At 33.2% G+C, this 21,419-nt stretch overlaps 1 protein-coding gene across 1 annotated transcript; it reads right to left on the reverse strand.

The window, feature by feature from the left end:
* Nucleotides 1-3,678: 3,678 nt before the first annotated feature.
* On the reverse strand, nucleotides 3,679-14,122 carry LOC138137048 (uncharacterized). The gene is made up of 3 exons (XM_069056344.1): nucleotides 13,053-14,122; nucleotides 12,568-12,994; nucleotides 3,679-3,741 (listed from the first exon to the last, which is right to left on the reverse strand). The coding sequence occupies exons 1-3, from the start codon at nucleotides 13,748-13,750 to the stop codon at nucleotides 3,679-3,681; spliced, it is 1,188 nt and encodes a 395-aa protein (XP_068912445.1). The 5' UTR covers nucleotides 13,751-14,122.
* Between the last annotated feature and the right edge of the window lie 7,297 nt (nucleotides 14,123-21,419).

A 21,419-nucleotide genomic window follows, 5' to 3' on the forward strand; every position in this document is an offset into this window, starting at 1 on the left:
AACATCTTCGTTGAATGAAGCTAATGAGTCATCCGAGGACAATAATTTAACAGCTCCTCTGATATCAAAATCGGCTACTTTTGCTTCTACTTTCTTAGCTAATGATAAATTTGTACGTTTCTTAGAACCAGTTCGTATTTGAGGTTCTTCAAAATTAGAAAGATTTTCTTTTATATGCTTATTCAACGACTTATCAGATTTCTCTGCTACATTGAAAGCTCTATACGAAAAAAGCAAAAGATTCTCAAAGGATGATAATGATTTGGTCGAAACACAGTTATTAATAATGGAACTTAATTTATCCAAAATATCACGTAAATAAATAGCACTAAAAAATTAGAATTTTAATCCTCTTAAATTATTACCTTTACCCGTTAGTACTTTACATTTATATTATTTTTTGTAATATCTAGTGGTTATAGGTGGCTTTCCGGACTGTTTGTCACCATGTAAACAACCTCATAACGGCCGGAGTCCGTTATAGGTGTCCGTTATGAGCGGGAGCGGCCGTTATGAATGACTAAATAACTATAGCAACATAGATCTAAACTTTATTTTTCAATTTTTTTACAATTGGTACAATAATTAATGTTTAATGTTATGGGACACACCTTGAATTAATCGAAATCTGTATGGCACTAGCAGATGTAGATGAGATCGAAGATGATGCTTCAGAATTTTAACACCAACACAAGCGCGATTTTGCAGGGAATAACGATGACCTCACTTGCTCTCCGGCCATCCGGACATCGGGAATATCTTGATCGCGATTTTTTGTTCATTTCAGTCGTTTATTTTCAACGGAAAGTTAAGTGTTGAACAAATCTGACAAACAGCAGCAAATGGAGACAAGATCGAAGATGATGCTTCACTAACACAAGCGCGATGTTGCAGGCAATAACGATGACCTCAGTACCGGACATCGGGAATATCTTGATTGCGATATTTCATTGATTTCATTCACTTATTTTCAACGGAAAGTTAAGCGTTGAACAAATCTGACAAACAACATTGAAACAATTTTTTTTCACAAACAACGGTTCACATGACGACGTCCTTCGCACACTTATTAATCATTCGGTTTTTTCGATGGCGTTGAAAAAAAAGTATTTCAAAAAGATAATTTTGAACGAATCGTAGAGATATTACAAAAACTATTGTACAATACACGTCCGTTAGGGCCTTTACAGCCTCGCCAGTATTATTCGACTCGCTCTGCGAGCTCGTCTCACAAAATCTCTGGCTCGGCAGTAAAGGCTATCCTAACGGACTTCTACTGTAAAATACTATTAACAAACGTAGAAAAAAATCACTGTTATTTTGCTATCGGTTGACTATTTATTGCTAAGTGCAACAGTATACATAGAGGCAATTGACAGTTATAACTTTTTTTAGTTCATTATTTATTTATAACGGGTGAGTATTAAAATTTTCACTTAGGGTTGGCTATGGATCATTCTTTGTTTTCCGTTGCACCTTAGACACTGACAAGTTTGACATTTCAATAAATGTTTTTTCTCTTAATTTGGTTATGTTTCAATTGTACTGAGTGACATTTGTCGTTCGTTCTTGCGTGTGTCTAAAGTAACAGAAAAAATAAAAACTCCTTCAAAGCCAACTCCAAGTGAAAATTTTAATAGTCAGCCGTTACATACAGGTGTCCCAGAGTTGTGAAAAAGCTCCATAACTTGTTTGTTATTAAAGATATAAACTTTTTCTTTTTTCTAGATGACAGCTACGCTTCTACTGCATATTCGGAAAATATTGCGGTATATATACAGAGTGTCCCAATATTATAAAAACACTAAAGTTATGTTTTTTTAAATGGAAACTACCCAGTTTGATTTTATTTTTGAACTCTGATAAATTATGAATCAAATTTATACAAGTCGTTTTTACTTATCTGCCATCGTTTTTAATCAGTGGCGCTTTTTTTACCAGAATTTCGAATTGCAGGGGTCCCTTCGAAAATTCGTACCTTCCAAATCGTTGCACATGAATTAAAATGATTGACGCTGTTTGATTTCTGAATGTTTGCTGCATCTGCTGAGTGTTTACTCAACAACCTGCTCAGTCGCATATGCCTACTGCGATTTTTTAAACATAACGAATTAAAAATGTTAAAAACTCATTTTTTTCACATGGCACCCCGTATTTATTATTGCACTGGTCCAAAGCTTTTTTGACAAGCTTTTGAACAATATAGGGTTTGTATAGTCGAATCTGAAAATCTAGGGTGCTATCCTAAAATCGCTGAATTTGGTGCAATTTTTCCGTTAAAAAGACAATACAAAAATCTAGTAGGCCTAACAAAAGATAATCACACAATATGGTCACTCCATAAAGATGAATCAACCAACAAAACAATGTTTAACAATTAAACATTTAATTATTTTAGTGACTTTTAGTCTTTTTAAGATAGCACCCTAGATTTTCACATTCGACTATACAAACCTTATACAGTTGGAAAGCTTGTCAAAAGAGCTTTCGACCAGTGCAATAATAAATGCAAGGTGCCATTTGAAAAAAAATGAGTTTTTGACATTTTTAGTTTGTTATATTTAAAAAATCGCAGTAGGCCTATGCGACTAAGCACGTTATTGCGTAAACACTTAACAGATACGGCAAACATTCAGGAATCAAACAGTGTCAATTATTTTAATTTATGTGCAACGATTTGGATGGTACGAATTTTCGAAGGGGCCCCTGCACTATCTAGGCTGCTATCTTAAAATCACTAAAATAATGAAATGTTTAATTGTTAAACACTGTTTTGTTGGTTGATTCATCTTTATGGAGTGACCATATTGTGTGATTATCTTTTGTTAGGCCTACTAGATTTTTGTATTATCTTTTTAACGGAAAAATTGCTCCAAATTTAGCGATTTTAGGATAGCACCCTAGATTTTCAGATTCGACCTTATATTGTTCAAAAGCTTGTCAAAAAAGCTTTCGATCAGTGCAATAATAAATACGGGGTGCCATTTGAAAAAAAATGAGTTTTTAACATTTTTAATTCGTTATGTTTAAAAAATCGCAGTAGGCATATGCGACTGAGCAGGTTGTTGAGTAAACACTCAGCAGATGCAGCAAACATTCAGAAATCAAACAGCGTCAATCATTTTAATTCATGTAGAACGATTTGGAAGGTACGAATTTTCGAAGGGACCCCTGCAATTCGAAATTCTGGTAAAAAAAAGCGCCACTGATTAAAAACGATGGCAGATAAGTAAAAACGACCTGTATAAATTTGATTCATAATTTAGCATAGAGTTCAAAAATAAAAGCAAACTGGGTAGTTTCCATTTAAAAAAACATAACTTTAGTATTTTTATAATATTGGGACACTCTGTATATATACCGCAATATTTTCCGAATATGCAGTATAAGCGTAGCTGTCATCTAGAAAAAAGAAAAAGTTGATATCTTTAATAACAAACAAGTTATGGAGCTTTTTCGCAACTCTGGGACAGCTGTATGTAAGACTTAAAATATCAGTTGTAAGATTTATTATAATTCCATCAAAAGATGAAAACAATTACAGCATAAATGAGACGTGCTCTCTTATCGACATATAACAAAAAAACTGACGCTAGAATCTTTTACACCCTCGACGGGGTGCGTCAACATAAACAAAACTACACATAAAATGGGGAGGTACGAGGTGAAGCGGATGGGTCAGGCATCTGGATCGTATTGGGTCTCCAGTTTGAACTCCAGGAAGCACGGCGCCAACCAATTCTAAAAAAATACCTTACACATATGTTTAATTTTCACCAAAACAAATTCACTAACATTATTAAAAGAAAATCCCTCTTCAACTGAATATAAAAAGATATAAATTGGCACAACATTTTCTTTTGACGTCTTGTTTTAATTAATATCTCTTAACAGAGTTATCACAGAATCCAAAAAAAAAAACGTGTATACAATGAGACGATACCACACATCAAGTTTGCTACAAAAAAAAATCAAATTATTCTTTAGTTTCTGTTTTATACGAGACGACTGACCTGTTTTAGCTGTATTTACGTCCTTAGCTTAAGTGGCTTAGAGCTGCGTAATGCCAGCTGATGTTATATAACATGTATTCAATTGAAAAGTTCATCGAATTGGCTTTGGTCTTTGTCGCTATCTTTATCTAACCAACTTAATTTACGATGTTGTTGTCTCTTAAAAAATAAAGTCAAAGCCAATTCGATGAACCTTTCAATTGAACACCTGTTACTTACATCTTAAAAGTTACAAAAAAAAAGAGTGTGTGCTTAAGATCGCACGACAGAAGTGAAAACTTCTATGATGCTCGTTACTGATTTGAAGTAATATGTACCTATTCTATAAAAAATATATCATTATGGATGACTTGGAGGAATAAGGAGCAAGGCATAAATAATTAATATTATTTAAATCCAATGCTGTTTTTAAATAAACACCAAAAATCTGTATTTTTCAATAGAAACTGCTTTTAGAGTCCGCTTTTAGCGCTCTAGCAAAATTTGTGAGGTTAGATTTGGATGTTTAAGTTTTATTTTCTTGACGATGATATTGAACACAACACAGGTTTTCATAGTATCATGTATTATGATAATTTGTCTATTTTCCTCTTCACATTTTGCTGCACAAATTTTTCCAATAGATGAATAATTGTTGAAGCCATATAATTGAGAATTATAGGTACGTATTAAATCATACATTCATCTGTAAATTTACAATATTTGTCGTGTCTTTATCGTTTATATTATATAAAACTATACAGAGTATTTCACGAGTGATAATGAGCCTGACGGAATAATAAATTCAACTCACAATACATTTTCGAAAAAAGCTGGACATTTTAATTTCAGTAGCCAGCTTTTTTCGGAAATATAATGTGGGTTGCATTTTAAATTACGTCAGGCTCATTATTATTCATGTTTGAAGTTAAACAAATCCAACAATTTAAATTTGAAAGTTGATCATTCGCGATTCAATTACTCATGTGAGGTATATAAAAAACAAGTGTCAATTAGTAAAAGCAAAACGCGCTACTCCATGTAGCAATCAAAGTGCTGCAGTGTTGTAAAAACAGGTATCCTTTTTTTGAACATCCAGTGTTTAAGAAACAAAATTCAGGAACTTGAGGTTGTATTAGAAACTAATAAATTTGATATTTTATGTTTCGAAGAACACTGGCTGGTCGAGTCTGAGGCGAGTTGTTTTACAGTAGGTAGTTATTCAGTAGCTGAATACTTTGCTCGAAAAAATCATATCCATGGAGGAGTAATACAGTTTGTTAACTCCAGTTTTGAATGTATACCTCTTCCTACTGTTAAAACTTTATCCATAGAAATAGACTGTGAATTAGTAGGGACATTTATTCCTTCATTAGATGTGTACATCATTACGGTGTATAGGTCACCTCTGGGTGACTTTAACATGTTTATTGAAACTATGCACAAGCTTTTGGGTAAAATCGATTATAAAAATAAAAATCTAATAATTGGAGGGGATTTTAACATGCACTTTAATACTAACAACAAATATGCACAATCGTTCTCTGATTTACTTCAAAGTTATGGTCTATATTCGCATGTTAAATTCCCTACTAGAGGGTTATCCGCAATTGACAATGTATTTTCTAATATAATTACTGAAGACATAGACGTTACTCCAGTAAATTTTCACATATCAGACCATTTAGGAATATCAGTTAATTTACGTACCAATCATTTTATCACGAGAAAGTCTAAAGTAAAAATTGTTAGACCTTTGTCTGATGAGGGTAAATTTATGTTCTTTAAATTCTTAGAAAATGTAAACTGGAATTTTGTAGATTTATCTTTTGATCTCAATGTTAGGTTTCAAATGTTTATGAACACTATTATGTACTATTACAATTTAGCTTTCCCACAAAAACAAATTTTCTGTAAAACTGGTTCCAGATCTAACACTTCTGTGAAGTGGTTTACACCTGTACTAGATAAGATGCGTAATACACTAGGTCTTATATGTGACGCTTACAATTTACATAGGACTCCGGAATTGAAATCACTTCTAACAGATTATAAGAAGCGTTACCATCTTGCTATTAGAGATGCTAAAATTGAAGCAAATGCCAAGTTTATTTCTGATAATAAAAACAATCCCAGAGTCCTATGGAACCTTATCAACAATAATCGAACATCAAAGAACAAACACAACAATTGTGAGATAAATCCCAATGATTTTAATAATTTTTTTTCGAGAGTTGCTGAAAATATAATTAATTCATTACCCAGTGGAAGCAGAGATCCGATTTCTATTATGACTAATGAGAATAGTACAAATAATATTTTTTGTTTTAAAGGGGTATCGGAAGTTCAAGTACGGGATGCAATCACCAAGTTACGTAATACTCATTCAAAAGATATTTATGGTCTTTCTGTACCGATTATAAAATGTGTTAAAAATATTCTAATTCCACCTCTTACTAAATTATGTAATTACTGCATTAAAGAAAATATTTTTCCTAATTGCTTAAAAAAGGCCGTTGTCATTCCACTGCATAAAAAAGGAAATCCAGCTGATATGAATAACTATAGACCTATTTCTCTCTTGCCCGCTATATCAAAAATTTTTGAAAAATTATTATTTGAACAAATTTTAAATTTTTTGCATGATAACAATTTATTGTCTCCTCAGCAATTTGGTTTTCGTACAGGATCTTCCCCCGTAAAAGCAGTTACTAATTTGGTAGAGAAAATAATAGACTGTTTTGAACGCAAAGAATATTATTCAACATCTTTCCTGGACTTGAGCAAGGCTTTCGATTGTGTGTCACATGACATCCTATTGAGGAAACTCTATACGTATAATTTTCATCCGTCGAGTACACGATTAATTTTATCATATTTGAGTGACCGCAGTCAGTGTGTTAGAATAAACGAAGTATTATCTGATTTTTCACGCATTGTTTATGGAGTGCCACAAGGTTCTATCCTTGGCCCGATTTTGTTTTTAATTTATATTAACGATCTATCTTCTTATGTTTCATGTGCTGATATTACATTGTTTGCCGATGACACTACTGTGAGCAATGCGGAAATATCCATGGAGAATCTTTTACTTAAAAAAAATTATAGTATTTCATTAACCGAAGAATGGTTCCTGGCAAATCGACTAAATTTAAACAAAGATAAAACTGTACATATGATGTTTACTTTAAAACAATTTGTTGGAGGAGTAGAATACTCAGAACAAACAAAATATTTAGGAATATATGTCGATATGCAGTTAACCTGGAATGCACACGGTGAACAAATGGCTTCTAAAATATCTAGAAATATATATCTATTACGTAATCTAGCTAACAATCTTCCTCTCTAAAGTCTTAGACTAGCATATTTTGCATTAGTGCATTGCCATATTGAATACGGTATTTTAATCTGGGGTCACTCAGGTACTCTGTACAGAATTTTCCGGTTGCAAAGAAGGGCTGTTAGGGTTATTGCCAACCTTGGTTTTAGAGACGATTGTCGCCAACATTTTGCTAAATTGAAAATCTTGACTCTTCCCGCCATATTTATATATAGATGTTTGGAATATATTATTAAAAATCCGAAACTATACCCCAAACTATCATCTTATCATCAATACAGTACTAGGTCTCAAGACATTGATCATATATCTCTACGTTTAACTAAATCACAAGATGGAATCCACTGTTATTGCATTAAATTTTTCAACGCACTTCCGGACTCTCATAAAAATTTACCTCCAAACCAATTTTTAAAGCATATAAAAACTTATTTATTAAATAAAATAATTTACTCTTTTGATGAATTTTTAAACAATTCATCTAATGATTTGAAATAGTCAAATTTGTTTTATTTGTTCTTTTTTATTTATTTATTTTTTTTTCTTCTCTCATTACTATTCTTTATGTAATTAATTTTTCTTTCGTTTTGGGACATGTGTAAATACTATTTTGTATATTAACACGAATAAACAATTATTATTATTATTATTATTATTATTATTATTATCACTCGTCAAATATCCTGTATATACCGGGTGATTCAGATTGGTATTCGCGCCCCTATACCTTTTTTATTTTAAGAAAAAAGTATAGCAAACCATATATACAGGGCCTTTCACAACTCGCGCCCTAGAGAAAAAGGGCACCTGCCGACGACAATAAGTTGTCAAAAAATAGAAACAAAGAATTTACTACTGCTTTTATAACTGAGTTACAGGACTTGTAATTCTACCAATCCCAGAAGGGCATCTCGAGGTGTGATGTCATTTCAACCAAATAAAGCCAATTGTTAGGTTTCAAAATACATAATACCATCAGCTACAAAAAATGTTTGGGTTACTGTAATTTTGACACTATTAGATTTGACTTTTCATTCTCAACAAATTTAGGTTAACAATCTGAAATGTTAGAGCTGTGATTACATTGCAAGTTCAGATGTCTACTGCAAAGCCTATGGGCGATTCTAGGAGATGCTTGGAGTGTAGCGACTCCAATCTCCATGGACCTGAGCTGAGCCACCAGTGTCGGATCTGACAATAAATCGGTTACAGAGGCTGTGATGCTCAAAACCTACCCATGATTTTTGGCTGGAATGACCAGGTCGGACGCGCTCTCAACTTTTGTCTTGGACGGGCGGGCCTGGGACTCCTGGGGTAGTGGTTGATGCTTGATAGTCGCAACTAAATGGCATTCTGGGTCATTTCAATTATTATTACAACATATTGTAGCAAAAAATAAAAAAAAATTGTTGCAAACGAAAAAATAATTGCCATTTTTGCCCGGAGAACGTTCTTCGAAGACTCTTGCTGGCTCCCTAGCGTTACGCTCACATTCCCCAAAAATTATTATCATTTTTAATAATCAGCGGCTGAATACATGATTGTAACCAAATAAACAAAGGTTTTGGCTTTTTTATTACAAATTTAATTTGACAGTGACATCTTTCAAAAACAACTCCAATCGCCCAAAAATTTTAAAGATGTTTTTTCTTAAATGAAATCCTAGCAACGTAAAATTACGGCAAACACACCTTGGGGATATAGATCTCTGATTGGTTAACTTTAAGTTGTTTTTTCTCGAATATCTTTTAAGCTAAATTTTTTTTCTTCAAAATTACACATCCAAATGCGATCTCTTGTTTCCTCTTTTTCTCTACGGCGCGAGTTGTGAAAGACCCTGTATTTATAAATCGCTTATGAAACTACAATAGATGACGTTGTCAAATCTTCTCTATGATGACATATGTCAAAGTTAAGATACCCTGCATATCACTAATTTAAGAATTACATAGCTAAAAAATAAAATTATTTGACCGTGAAATATCCAATCCATCCTGAATTTATTTTATTCGAATATTAGAATTTACACTTATTTGAATTTTAAGTCAGTTATTCAAATATTCGAATAATTAGAATACGATTCCCAAGACTCATCATGTCATTCATGCATCGTGTATGCTTTCAAAGCGGTATAGGTCAGTCAGGAAGAAGTTAGGTGTCGAAGCCAGGTGTTATTATCGTTATTTATTTAAATGTAGGTACTTTAATAATTGACGCTATTAATGTCAAAATTCAATTGTCTCCATGGCTAACTAGCTCTTTTTAGAACATAACACTTTCGAATAAATTAAATCATTTTTTTTTCTCGATTTTTTTCTGATGTAAGTGTCAACTTTTTTTACACATTCAAATGTAGAAAAAAAAGCTTTACAAGAATAGGCTAAGAAATGTATAGTGTACTATTTAAAAAAAAAGTTGACTGTCTTAACTTAGACATATGTCATCGTAGAGAAGATTTGACAACATCATCTATTGTAGTTTCACAAGCGATTTACAAATATATATGGTTTGCTATACTTTTTTCTTAAAACAAAAAAGATGTAGGGGCGCGAATACCAATCTGAATCACCCGGTATATACAGTTACTCCTGCAGCTCTGCACTGAGGTCAGTCAGGTCACAACACAACGTACTTACAATGAAAATTTAAAATTGACAAGTGACGCACAGTTGATTGTTTTTCGATCGCTCCGCTAAAAAACTCGACTCCATTGATTTTAGCTTGCCGTGTCGCTGATCTGCGGACGATTGAGCTGCGAACGATTTTCGCTTGTGCTGCGAACGATTTTACCGTGTCGCATGAAACTAATTCACTACCCCGGAATAAAATGTATGTGGCGCGTCTAAAGAAGTTTTCACTTCAAAAGCATTAGTTTTTGATTGTTGCTCAACCATACTCAAGCTCAATAATTGTTCTAACTTTGAATCTACTATGTTCAGAAGCCAAGAAATTTTTCTCTTGGATAATTCCAGTCTGCTGTGGTAGGTTATATTTTCCGCAGTCTTGTAATTAACAATTTTTTGTTTTCTCCCATTATTGATTTTCAGGAAAAGTGTTTAGCGTTTATCCATTAATTTTTAAAAGACAAAATTACAAAATTATTGTAGCTTCATAATAATTTACAAGACTATATCATTCATTCATTACCTTGAAAACCAACAAGAATCTTCGATTTTCTTTAGTTACCATGTATAATAGCGATTATTGTAGTAACCATGGCGATTTCGAATATACGAACTTTTGTATAACGGGTGTTTTTTTAAATTTGGCGTCGAAGTAGGCGTTGAACTCTCGATTGTGAACGCACCATACAGGTTACGGATCACGGATCAGCTGTTTAAATCTTACGCTTTTACACGAGTGGTGCGCTCTCAATCGACTCTTCAACGCCTACTTCGACGCCAAATTTAAAAAAAACATCCTTTATTCGAATATACAAACCTTAATATTTTCGCTCGCCGCCTTAACTTACAATTTTTTTTTTGCGCTAGCCGTCACATCAAATCGCTCTGCTCCTGAATGCACCCAGTCGGTTTCGGGAACCAGTTTATTTATTTTTCTATTTTTTTTTTCATGATATAGTCTACCTGTATACAACTCGAGGATGGAAAATTTTCGATTATACTTGACGTGTTACCTGAAACACCACTCGATCTACGATCTAAAGTGTGGACGCTGAACAGATGGAGTAATTAAAAAAAGAGATGTAGCGTTAGTTGCGCAGAACGATATACGCCGAAGCCTGTTTCACAATAAGGCAGCTTCTTTGCCATTTGTCATTCTCATAAGAATTTGATATCGTTGATAGACTGAGAAAAATGTTGCATTCATTAACGTGCACATCTCCAAACATGAGATGCTGTCAAGTAATTTTTGTCGATGTACATCAGGCTTTCAAAAATATGCGCACGTTTTGAATACGCCAATTGAAAGCTGCTGTTTAAAATACGCGGGCACTAGAGGGCGGCTTTATTACTCCACCTGTTCAGTGGCCACACTTTAGTGGTATTTCCGGGCAACACGTCTTGTACAATCGAGAATTTTCCATCCTCTAGTCGTCTAGTTGTATCGGGTGTTTTTTTAAATTTCACCTCATAGTAGGCGTTGAAGAGTCGATTGTGAACGCACTATATAGGTTACGGATCGCGGATCAGCTGTTTAAATCTTACGTTTTACACGAGTGGTGCAATCACAATCGATTCTTCAACGCCTACTACGAGGTGAAATTAAAAAAAAAAACACTCGATATAATATAGGAAAATTCCACTCTGAAAATTTTAACCAATCAGATAGTAAGTAGTATTTTGAATCATCGGAACAATTAGGAACGAATTACACCGATAATTTAGTATGGTCCTCGAATTATCGCTGTAATTCTCTTTTCCTTTTTGATACTCATTCTTGATCCACAGTAAAATTTTTGTTGTTTGCTAACTAAATTAACTAACGCTTTGAGAGTCATAAGACTAAAAAAAAAAATGTGTATAACTTGAAAATGAAATTTTCTTTTGTGGAATTGTCATGCTGAATACAGCTCGGAGGTGTGAAGTTGTGGGAAATTTTCTCCTCATTTTACTCATATTTGTTTTCTAGACAATTTACACTCGTTCGCTAAGCTCACTCGTGGTAAATTGTCGTCGAAACAAATATTCGTATAATGAGATCGATAATTTAATTCATGTATAAAAAATCCCATAAGCCGCGATGCATTTGTCACTTTGACATCGGATAAAGTTAGCCCTAACTTTGCATCTGGATAAAATGTGCTTAAACTTCCATGGCAAACTTTTTCGAACCTGATTATTGTTTGTTGTTATGATAACGAACCAACAATCTTAAACATTGACACAGCATGTAATAAATTAACGTGCAAAATGGCCAATTCAATTTTTCATAATTACCTACCTATCATTATTCATTAAATTATCTCATCGAATTACGCTCGAGGTTTTTTTCATCCAGGATAAAATTTCATTTTTTAAACTCTAATTTGGTTTCTTTTTGGTAAATTGACTCCACAAACCACCAGATAAAAAAACTCGTCCTTCGGACTCGTTTTTTTATCGGGTGGTTTGTGTCGTCAATTTACCAAGCAACCAAATTATCGTAAAAAAAATTCAATTTTATCGCCACCAAAAATTTCCAACAAAATGTTTCCACTAGGATATTTTATTTTCTATTTTATTTATTCAAAGCATTAGTACCAAAATTAAAAATACAACTATTATAAACATATGTCGACGTAATTTCTTCATTCTTCTTGGCAAGAACTGGTTCTGAAGTTGTCGCTGCTTTATCTCTAAAACATTGTATCAGACGTGAGTGGTGTTCCTCATTGAGCTGCAAGTACGGCTTGATCGATGCTCCAGAACTATGGCCTGTTATTTTAATTAGTTCTTGTTCACCAATTCCAGAACTTGCCAACATTGTGACCGCACTTGAGCGTGCTGAATGATTGGTAATTTTCAGTCTTTTCGTATCCAGACCTGCTTTTTGAGCACTGTCTTTCAACCACTTTCCTAGTTCATTAATTCCTGCGGGACAATTTTTAAACCAAGCGGCGGCCTTATTTTCTGGAGTCCACCCATGATTGACACTAAGAAACATTCTGTCCGTTTTTATTCGGTCGCTTCTTTTTGATAACAGTTTCTTAAATAGCCTGTAATTGATTATGTAATTAGTTCTTGCCTTAAATTTTAGTTTTTAAGTAAATTTACCTTACTGGACACAAGTCAGATGACATGTTTGGCACCAACCATTTGCTTTCACTTAAGGAATGGCAGCCTCCTTGGTGTGTTTTTGAAAATATCGGATTGTACTCCAATCGACCAGTCAAATCTCCAAAATTGTTTCTTTCTTCTCGGAAGAAACTCACAAGACAATTTGCCGCCTCATTACCTCTCCAGGCTAATTCTCGTGCAACAATCAGGAAGAATTGGTGTTGTAAACCATGAGGCGTTTCTTCATCCCATAATTTAACCATCTTTAAGTATTCTTCATTTCTTAGTGCTGCTGAGCTTACTTTCCGCTTACTTACATCAGCTTGCAATATTCTTCTTCTAACGTCCCTTGCATTTCTTGCTTCTCTACACGCTGGATCTTTGAAAGGATTGAACTTAAACTTATTGTAATACATTTCCTGTAAAGATTTGGCCGTTGTGTTCCATAATACTTTTACTACTGTCTTTTTGTAATCCTCTCCACTTTTTTTCTTCATATTGAAGCCATAATCTTTCAGAATATTGTTAAGTTCTTCAATCGGCAAAACTTGATCCAGCGAATAGCCACGTTGGGAGCAAAATTCTTCAAACTGTGTCCAGCACGAGCGATGTGTTTTCAAGGTGTTTACTGGCACTAAATTTCGTATTGCTTCGTTTATTTCTTTGTTCTCCGCGTTTCCAAATCTTTCAGCCATCGTGGGAAGGAAAGGGGAAGGAAACAATTCACGAATGCAGAAACAACCACCAAGGACCGAATTTTGCCTTTATGTCGTTTTCGTTTCTTGAAATTTTCACTGTTTATTGACGAATTGCTATAACAACCTTTTGTAAATCACAAACTACTATTCAAGTATTTCTTTCATTGAATTTTTCAATCTTCGCTCGGTGAATTGTCATGCCGAATACAAACTCGTGGGTACGAAATTGCCGGAAATTTTCTCCTCAGACCACTCGTATTTGTTTCTTAGACAATTTCCACTCGTTCGCTACGCTCACTCGTGGAAATTGTCGCCGAAACAAATACTCGTATCTGAGATCGAAAATTTCCGGCAATTTCGTACCCACTCGTTGTATTACTATTGATAAGTTAATTATATTCGATTAATATTTCAAAGAATAAAATAGGTCATCTCACAATGTATTTTGTCAATATTCACTATCTACGTCTTAAAACAAGTGTATCATCCTCGTCAGGTATTTCATCAATATGGTCTACATGAAGAGTCCTTATCGGAGTAAATTTATAAAATTTATATACAGGTGTCCCAGAGTTGTGAAAAAGCTCCATAACTTGTTTGTTATTAAAGATATCAACTTTTACTTTTTTCTAGATGATAACTACGCTTCTACTGCATATTCGGAAAATGTTGCGGTATATATACAGGTGTCTCAATATTATAAAAATAACAAAGCTTTCGACCAGTGCAAAAATAAATACGGGGTGAAATTTGAAAAAAATTAGTTTTTGACATTTTTAGTTCGTTATGTTTAAAAAATCGCAGTAGGCATATGCGACTGAGCAGATTGTTGAGTAAACACTCAGCAGATGCGGCAAACATTCAGAAATAAAAGAGCGTCAATCATTTTAATTTATGTGCAACGATTTGGAAGGTACGAATTTTCGAAGGGACCCCTGCAATCTGAAATTCTGGTAAAAAAGCGCCACTGATTAAAAACGATGGCAGATAAGTAAAAACGACCTGTATAAATTTGATTCATAATTTAGAATAAAATTCAAAAATAAAATCAAACTGGGTACGTTCCGTTAAAAAAACATACCTTTGGTGTTTTTATAATATTTAAACACACTGTATATTTACCGCAACATTTTCCAAATGTGCAGTAGAAGCGTAGCTATCATGTAGAAAAAAGTAAAAGTTGATATCTTTAATAACAAACAAGTTATGGAGCTTTTTCGCAACTCTGGGACACCTGTATCTCTTAATAACATTATTTTTTCAGAGGATGAAGATGAATGTTACCTCCGTTTGCACGACATCTTTATCAAATTTGGTTATCACAGGATTACTAAAAAATTCAATTTGTTATGCATATTTTTCCACATTCTCTGCTACCTTCTGCAGTTGTACTACCTTATCATCAAATTTAATCGGCCTTTGGTGATGAGATATTCCTTCGTAATGTTATTTGTACTTTATGTAAGTATACTAACAAAATTATACAAATTGTAATCAATTATTATATTTTCGAAGATGATTTTCGCAATGATTTACCTAACTGCGATCGAGAAGAAAGTAGCAGCAGGTTCTAACCAATTTAGCAACTTCGCCTGGTCTCTTGACAGTGCAGGTGACAACGTTAAACGCATGATCTTGGAAAAATCAGCGAGAAACAACAAAATAAACTACGTTGTTTTGTTGTCGGCAGTTTTCACGGTTTTTATCAATTTTCCCATCTGGGCAGACCAAAATGAATTATTTCTTTGTATCCAGGTTTTTGAGCATTTCTTTGACAAATTTTCGAAAATACCATACCTAGTTTATTGTGCAACTATGCCATACGTTTGTTATGCAGGTTTCAGACTAACTTTTATACTGTTGTATTTTATTTTTGGCGTAAAAGAACAAATTTTTCTTCTCAACGAGAGTATTTTACAAATTTCGGACGATTTCAGTTACTTGGAGGATTTTGACAAAATACGGAACGTTGCATATCAAAAAACAATGTATGATAGATTGCGCTTCTACATTCGACAACACTGTGAACTCAAGAGGTACTTCTTTAAATTAATTCATAAATTCAACTCAAAGGGATACCATTTTACAGTTACCTGGAAAACATGTACAAATTGGTGCGGACGGCAATGCCATTTGTACTAATTCTGGGAGGACTTGTAACCATAAGTGTTTTCTTCTTTATTTTAGATGTGAGAAAAATAATCGTCAATCGCAATATCTTCAAATTATTGTTTCAGAATTTTGTCACCATGAGCAACATTCTGGCAATTCGTATATTTTCCATTTTATATTGCAACATTTATCTTGTGGGAATTTTCTGTAGAGCTGGTCAAGAAATAGTAAATGAGGTATTTATTTAGTTTCATCTTTTTGCAGTAACGATAATTTAGTTATTGTAGACAGGTCGAATTCACGACGCTCTAGTTTGTTGTCCTTGGCATGTTTGGGACGTTAAAAACAGAAAAACACTTTTAATTTTTATGACAAATTCTCTAGAACCGCTCAGTTTTAATTTTGCAGGAATTACAATAGATTTCAAATTAGCAGTTCCAGTAAGTATTTAACTTAAACTTGAACACTGTTCTAGCTGTCCGGATTTGTAGGTGGCGCGAATTTGTTTTTCCTACGCATTGGTTTTCTACAAATTAAGCAATCAGTGATTCTAATTTTTCTTCTCGTTGAGATATTGTGCAAGTACATTTTTCTTGCACTTAGAAAGAATATGATTGCACATTACGTAGATTTAGATCAAAATTAGGTATTTTGACTTAATACCTTTTTGAAATGCATACGATTTTTTTTATTCAATCACATTCAAGAATTGCATAGTTGTATACTTCGTCCAGGGAGAGATTGGGAGATTTTAAATTGTAGGCTTGTAAACCAACACTACAAAATGCACTAGAATACATTAATTAGAGCATAATTTCAGGGCAAAAAAGTTACTGCTTGAAGGATGTATGTATTTCAAATTTTACGTGCACTAGGTACTACTTTCTCTACGTAGAATTTAGTGATTTTTATGTCAACCAGTCTCTCGCTGGACAAACTCTCACTACATTATCATTTCTCATAATAACTATTTCCTTCCACCACCCGGCGGGACGGCAATTTTGCCGGAGTACATGCACTATTACGGATATTACTATCAACAAATAGTGCAGTGCTAATCAACATAATTACCGGCGTCTCGCCTTCACATTTTGACTTTGTTGTGTCGTATTATGTTCTGTGTCAATGTTAAGGAACTTCCTCACGATATGACATGAGTATAATAATACCAATGTGTTCCCTAAATCCAGAATTTTTAAATTTTTAAAAAGAGATTGCTGTACTATTCCCGTTGCTAAAATTATAAGTGGTAAAATAGATTTTTTTTCTAAACACCAAAGATTTCTCATAGTAACGGAGAGCTCTAAATATTTATTAATTTTTGTGTTATATGTCTGTGTTATATTATGTGAATTTGGAACAGCTATATCTAAAAGATATGCTTGCTTTTGTTGTTTATTTGAAATAATAATGTCTGGTTTGTTATGTTTAATATGAATGTCAGTTAAAACTGTTGGATCAAAATACAATTTGTAATTGTCATTTTCCAAACAACTTTCTGGTTTATAACTATAATGTGGTTGTGTATTCTTTAATAAATTGGATTTAGCAGCTAAATTCATGTGTATAATTTTAGCGAATATATCATGACGTTTCTTATATTCGCCTTGAGCCAAAACGGTGCAAGAAGAAATGATGTGTTCAATTGTTTCCCCTTCAGTTCCGCAAATCCTACATTTATCAATGATTGATTGCAAACGGCATATTATGTGTTTTTAATAATTTCTTTTATTTATAACACCATCTTGTATTGCGAGATTAAATTAAATTAAATTAAACTTAAAACATTATTTATATTGGTACCTAATTTATGCTCAACAATATCTGAAATTATATTATCACTTAAATTTAAAGGTGTGTAACCTTTATCGGCTGAAACCAAAGCATTAAAAAAGGAGAGCCAGGGGTCCATTTTGACTAGGAATTTCATACCGTTTAATTACTACCGGTTTTGATAGATAAGACGCGGCTATCTACGAAAGTGGTCGTCAGTTGCCGCATCCGCGAAAAACAATTTTTTTTCAAGTCATTTCATACAAGCTGAAATTTTTTTCTCGTATTATTAATGCAAAATAACATAGAAAAATAACGGTCAGCTACATTGTAGTGAGGGGATTCTGCGTCAGCTGCGAATCTAAATCTGATATAAAGATTTATTATTAAAGTTATTTTAGACCGCATGATTTTTTTTTCCTACCGACCGGTTAGAAATGTTGGCTGTGGATACCTCATTTGAGGTGAAAAAATTCAACTTTCTCGCTAAGGTAAGAAAGTTAATCATGAAATGTTTATGGTAAAACTGTACCAAAAGACAAATGTCAAAAGTGTCAAAAGTGAAATAAATTATTGATAAATGAAAGCCAATTCAATAAAGCAAGTTGGTAGATCAATCATATAATCTGGAAAATAAACAGATAAGCTAGGTAGGTACTACAACTTCTGTTTATATCAAATTTTCCAACAAACGTCAAATCTTCAAATGCGATGACAAGTTAATTAAACAAATAACCCAGCCTACTATTCAATTCTCAAAATTTTCGTTTTAATCAGGAATATAACCATCATTTTTTGACTCTTTTTAACGAAGATGTGCCGGTAGGGAAAAAAATAGTATTCAAACCTTGTTAAGAAAGTGCCCTTGCAGACCTTGGGCACTTGCAGACCTTGGGCACTTACAAACCTCGCCTACGGCTCGGTTTATAATCTTTGCCTGCGGTCTGCAAGAAAGCACTTTCTTACCTTGGTTTGAAATATACTATTACATGATTACAACTATGAATATAAGTACGAAAACAATGGTCAGCTGTAACACAAGAAAAATTAACTATGCCTCGGAAATTTTCAGAAAAACCTATTTTTCTGTAGAGTAAAGTGCCTTTAATGTGACAATACGACAAAAAGTTATTAAGAAAAGTTGTTTAGAATCAACATACCGGGTGTAGAATTGGTTTACGAGACATAGGATTTTACATGTAAAAATAAGAAGATCCAATTATTGGCTCCCCTAATAATTTTATGGCAAAATGGTTAAAATGAAAGTTAGAGAGAATTAAAAGTACTGTCTAATTCCACTCTTTGTTTTTTTCTAACATCTTGTGGTACTGAAAGAAAAGCAAGAAAGGAGTTAAGACAAAAATACTAAAAAGCACTACTAGCAATAAAATTTGACTTCTAAAATTATTTGTCGGGTGGTTTCACTATTATTTAATTTTCTTTTCATCTGCCCTTCAAATGAACTCGTACAGGACTACAGGACGAATGAAAAGGTATCTTCCATTAAATGTTCCAATTCTTCGAATTGTTTCTATGGCTGAAATTGGTCGGTCTGGGGAAACAAATGTTGCTTGGAAGTTTCTTAAAGAAGATCCTCCATAATACCATTTAAAGAAAGAAATAAAATTTCATGCCTAGTAGTACTTTTTAGTATTCTTGTGTTAATTCTTTTCTTGCCTTTCTTTCAGTACCACAAGATGTTAGAATAAAACTAAGATTGAAATTAGACAGTTATTTTAATTCTCTCTAACTTTCATTTTAACTATTTTGCCATAAAATTGTTAGGGGAGCCAATAATTGAAACTTTTTATTTTTACATGTAAAATCCTATGTCTCGTAAACCAATTCTACACCCGGTATGTATAGGCCCCTATACCCAGTTTCAATCATCGGCCAACTATGATTTTTCATTTTTTTAATGTTTATTTCACAAATCAAAATTATACGGAAAATATGGCATGCCATGATTTTCAAATTGGACAGCATTTGTCAAAAAATTTAGTAATTTGTTGGGTTAAGTCATCGAATTTCGGTAAATTACTGTCAAAATTATTTACGGAAAAATGAATAGTTACTCCATACAGATTAAGACAAATTTCTCTTGAAGTAAGTTTATGTAAATCGCGGATACTGAATATCCTCAGGAAGTACAAATATCATCCCTACAAGACACAGTGTCATCAACAGATTTTTGCTGTTGATGAAGAAAGTAAGAGTGAAACCTGTTGTGAAATACAGGAGCGTGTTAATGATCGTCGCTTTCTGTCGACAATTTGCTTCAAAGACGAATCTACTTTTACACTAAATAACGAACCAAATGTTCAAAACACGCGATATTGGGCTCAAGAAAACCCTCGTGTAAATATTCCTACTAGAACTCAGTATCCTCAAAAAATTCATAACTGGGCTGGGATTTTTAATAACATTTGAAATAAAGGAAAATTTAAATTCAGCAAATTATTTAGATTTATTATTAACTAAGGTAGGAACTGCATTGTAATTTTTTCAAAGAATTTATCATAAAAACTGCTTAAACTGTTAATTACTTTAATATTATAATTTAACTCTTGATTGATGTATTGATGTATCGAAAAAATGGCATAATATCTATAAACTGAATGCACAGTGTTAATTGCCTAAAGTCCATTCACGTTGGATTTTCCTAGTCAAGGTCAAATAATTCAATATTGTGGTGGTGTGATTTTTAGTTCAAAAATGCTTTAGCTGTGTATGTCACCAATACGGGCTGATAAAGAAACCAAGTCATTTGTAGACTGTAGAGGTTATGTTATTCGCTGTCAGCAAAGAAACAGTCATTTTTCAAATATTGTTCTTAAACTTTTTAGAGGATAATAGGTAATAATACATCCATTTTGTAATCATTTGCACTAAAAATAGTGTCAGTTGTTCATCGGTATGATAGGATTAGGAACATACAATAGATACCTAACTCCTACCTACTGGTGTTGTATTTTTCTGCTTGCGTTGCTGATTAAGTGAAAAAACCCTTAAAGACTACATTTACTTAACCTTCTGCGACTAACATGATGAGTGATGAGAAACCAGAATAAGTTATAGAAATGAACAGGAAATTGTGTGAAGTTTCTTTCATTGGAAGCGATGGAAGTAAGGAATGCATCTAAATGATGGAACAAATTTGTCAATAAAATTTCAGTTATTCAGAGACACTTATACGTTTTGATTGTGGTTGTGACGTTTCAAGAATATATTGTTGCAATTGCATACCACAAAAGAAAGGTGTATTTTGATTTTTAATGATTTTTTTCTAATTTAAGTTTTTTCGATGTACATATTACCTTTAAAATAACGTTGTATTGTTAAAACTGCTCAATAAAGGTCGTAAACAGATTATAATCATGTTAATACAATACATTAAATATTAAAGGATTCTAACTAATTAATTTTCGAACTGAAGCTATTTTTTCTTGAGTCCGTATTAGCTTGCGGGTTTCGTCACATTACGTCAGTTGTGGAAGGTTAACGCAATTTTAAAATTAACCTTTTTTCTTTTCGCCATGGTAAAATCACCCAGGAATAGAATTTTATTAAAAAATCTGTGACTTTATTTTACACGTCAAACTAACATTCAAAATTAAAGACGTCAAATCGCTCTCAATCGCTCTATCACGAATAAAACACGATAATGTAAAAATTACTAGGAAAGGAGGCGCAGGATTGCAACATGACAACAATTTGGCAGGGAAAATCCAACGTGAATGGACTTTATATGTATTCGACTTTGAGAGTGGACACCCGGTAT

Source organism: Tenebrio molitor, chromosome 8 (assembly GCF_963966145.1).
Source record: "Tenebrio molitor chromosome 8, icTenMoli1.1, whole genome shotgun sequence".
Classification (NCBI taxonomy): Eukaryota; Metazoa; Arthropoda; class Insecta; order Coleoptera; family Tenebrionidae; genus Tenebrio; species Tenebrio molitor.

Coding starts and splice junctions, on each gene's coding strand:
- LOC138137048 (XM_069056344.1), bottom strand. CDS start 13,750: ATGGCTGAAAGATTTGGAAACGCGGAGAACAAAGAAATAAACGAAGCA. Junction 12,995..13,052: donor TCTGACTTGTGTCCAGTAAG/GTAAATTTACTT, acceptor AATCAATTACAG/GCTATTTAAGAAACTGTTAT. Junction 3,742..12,567: donor AAGAAATTACGTCGACATAT/GTTTATAATAGT, acceptor GTATTTTTTTAG/AATTGGTTGGCGCCGTGCTT.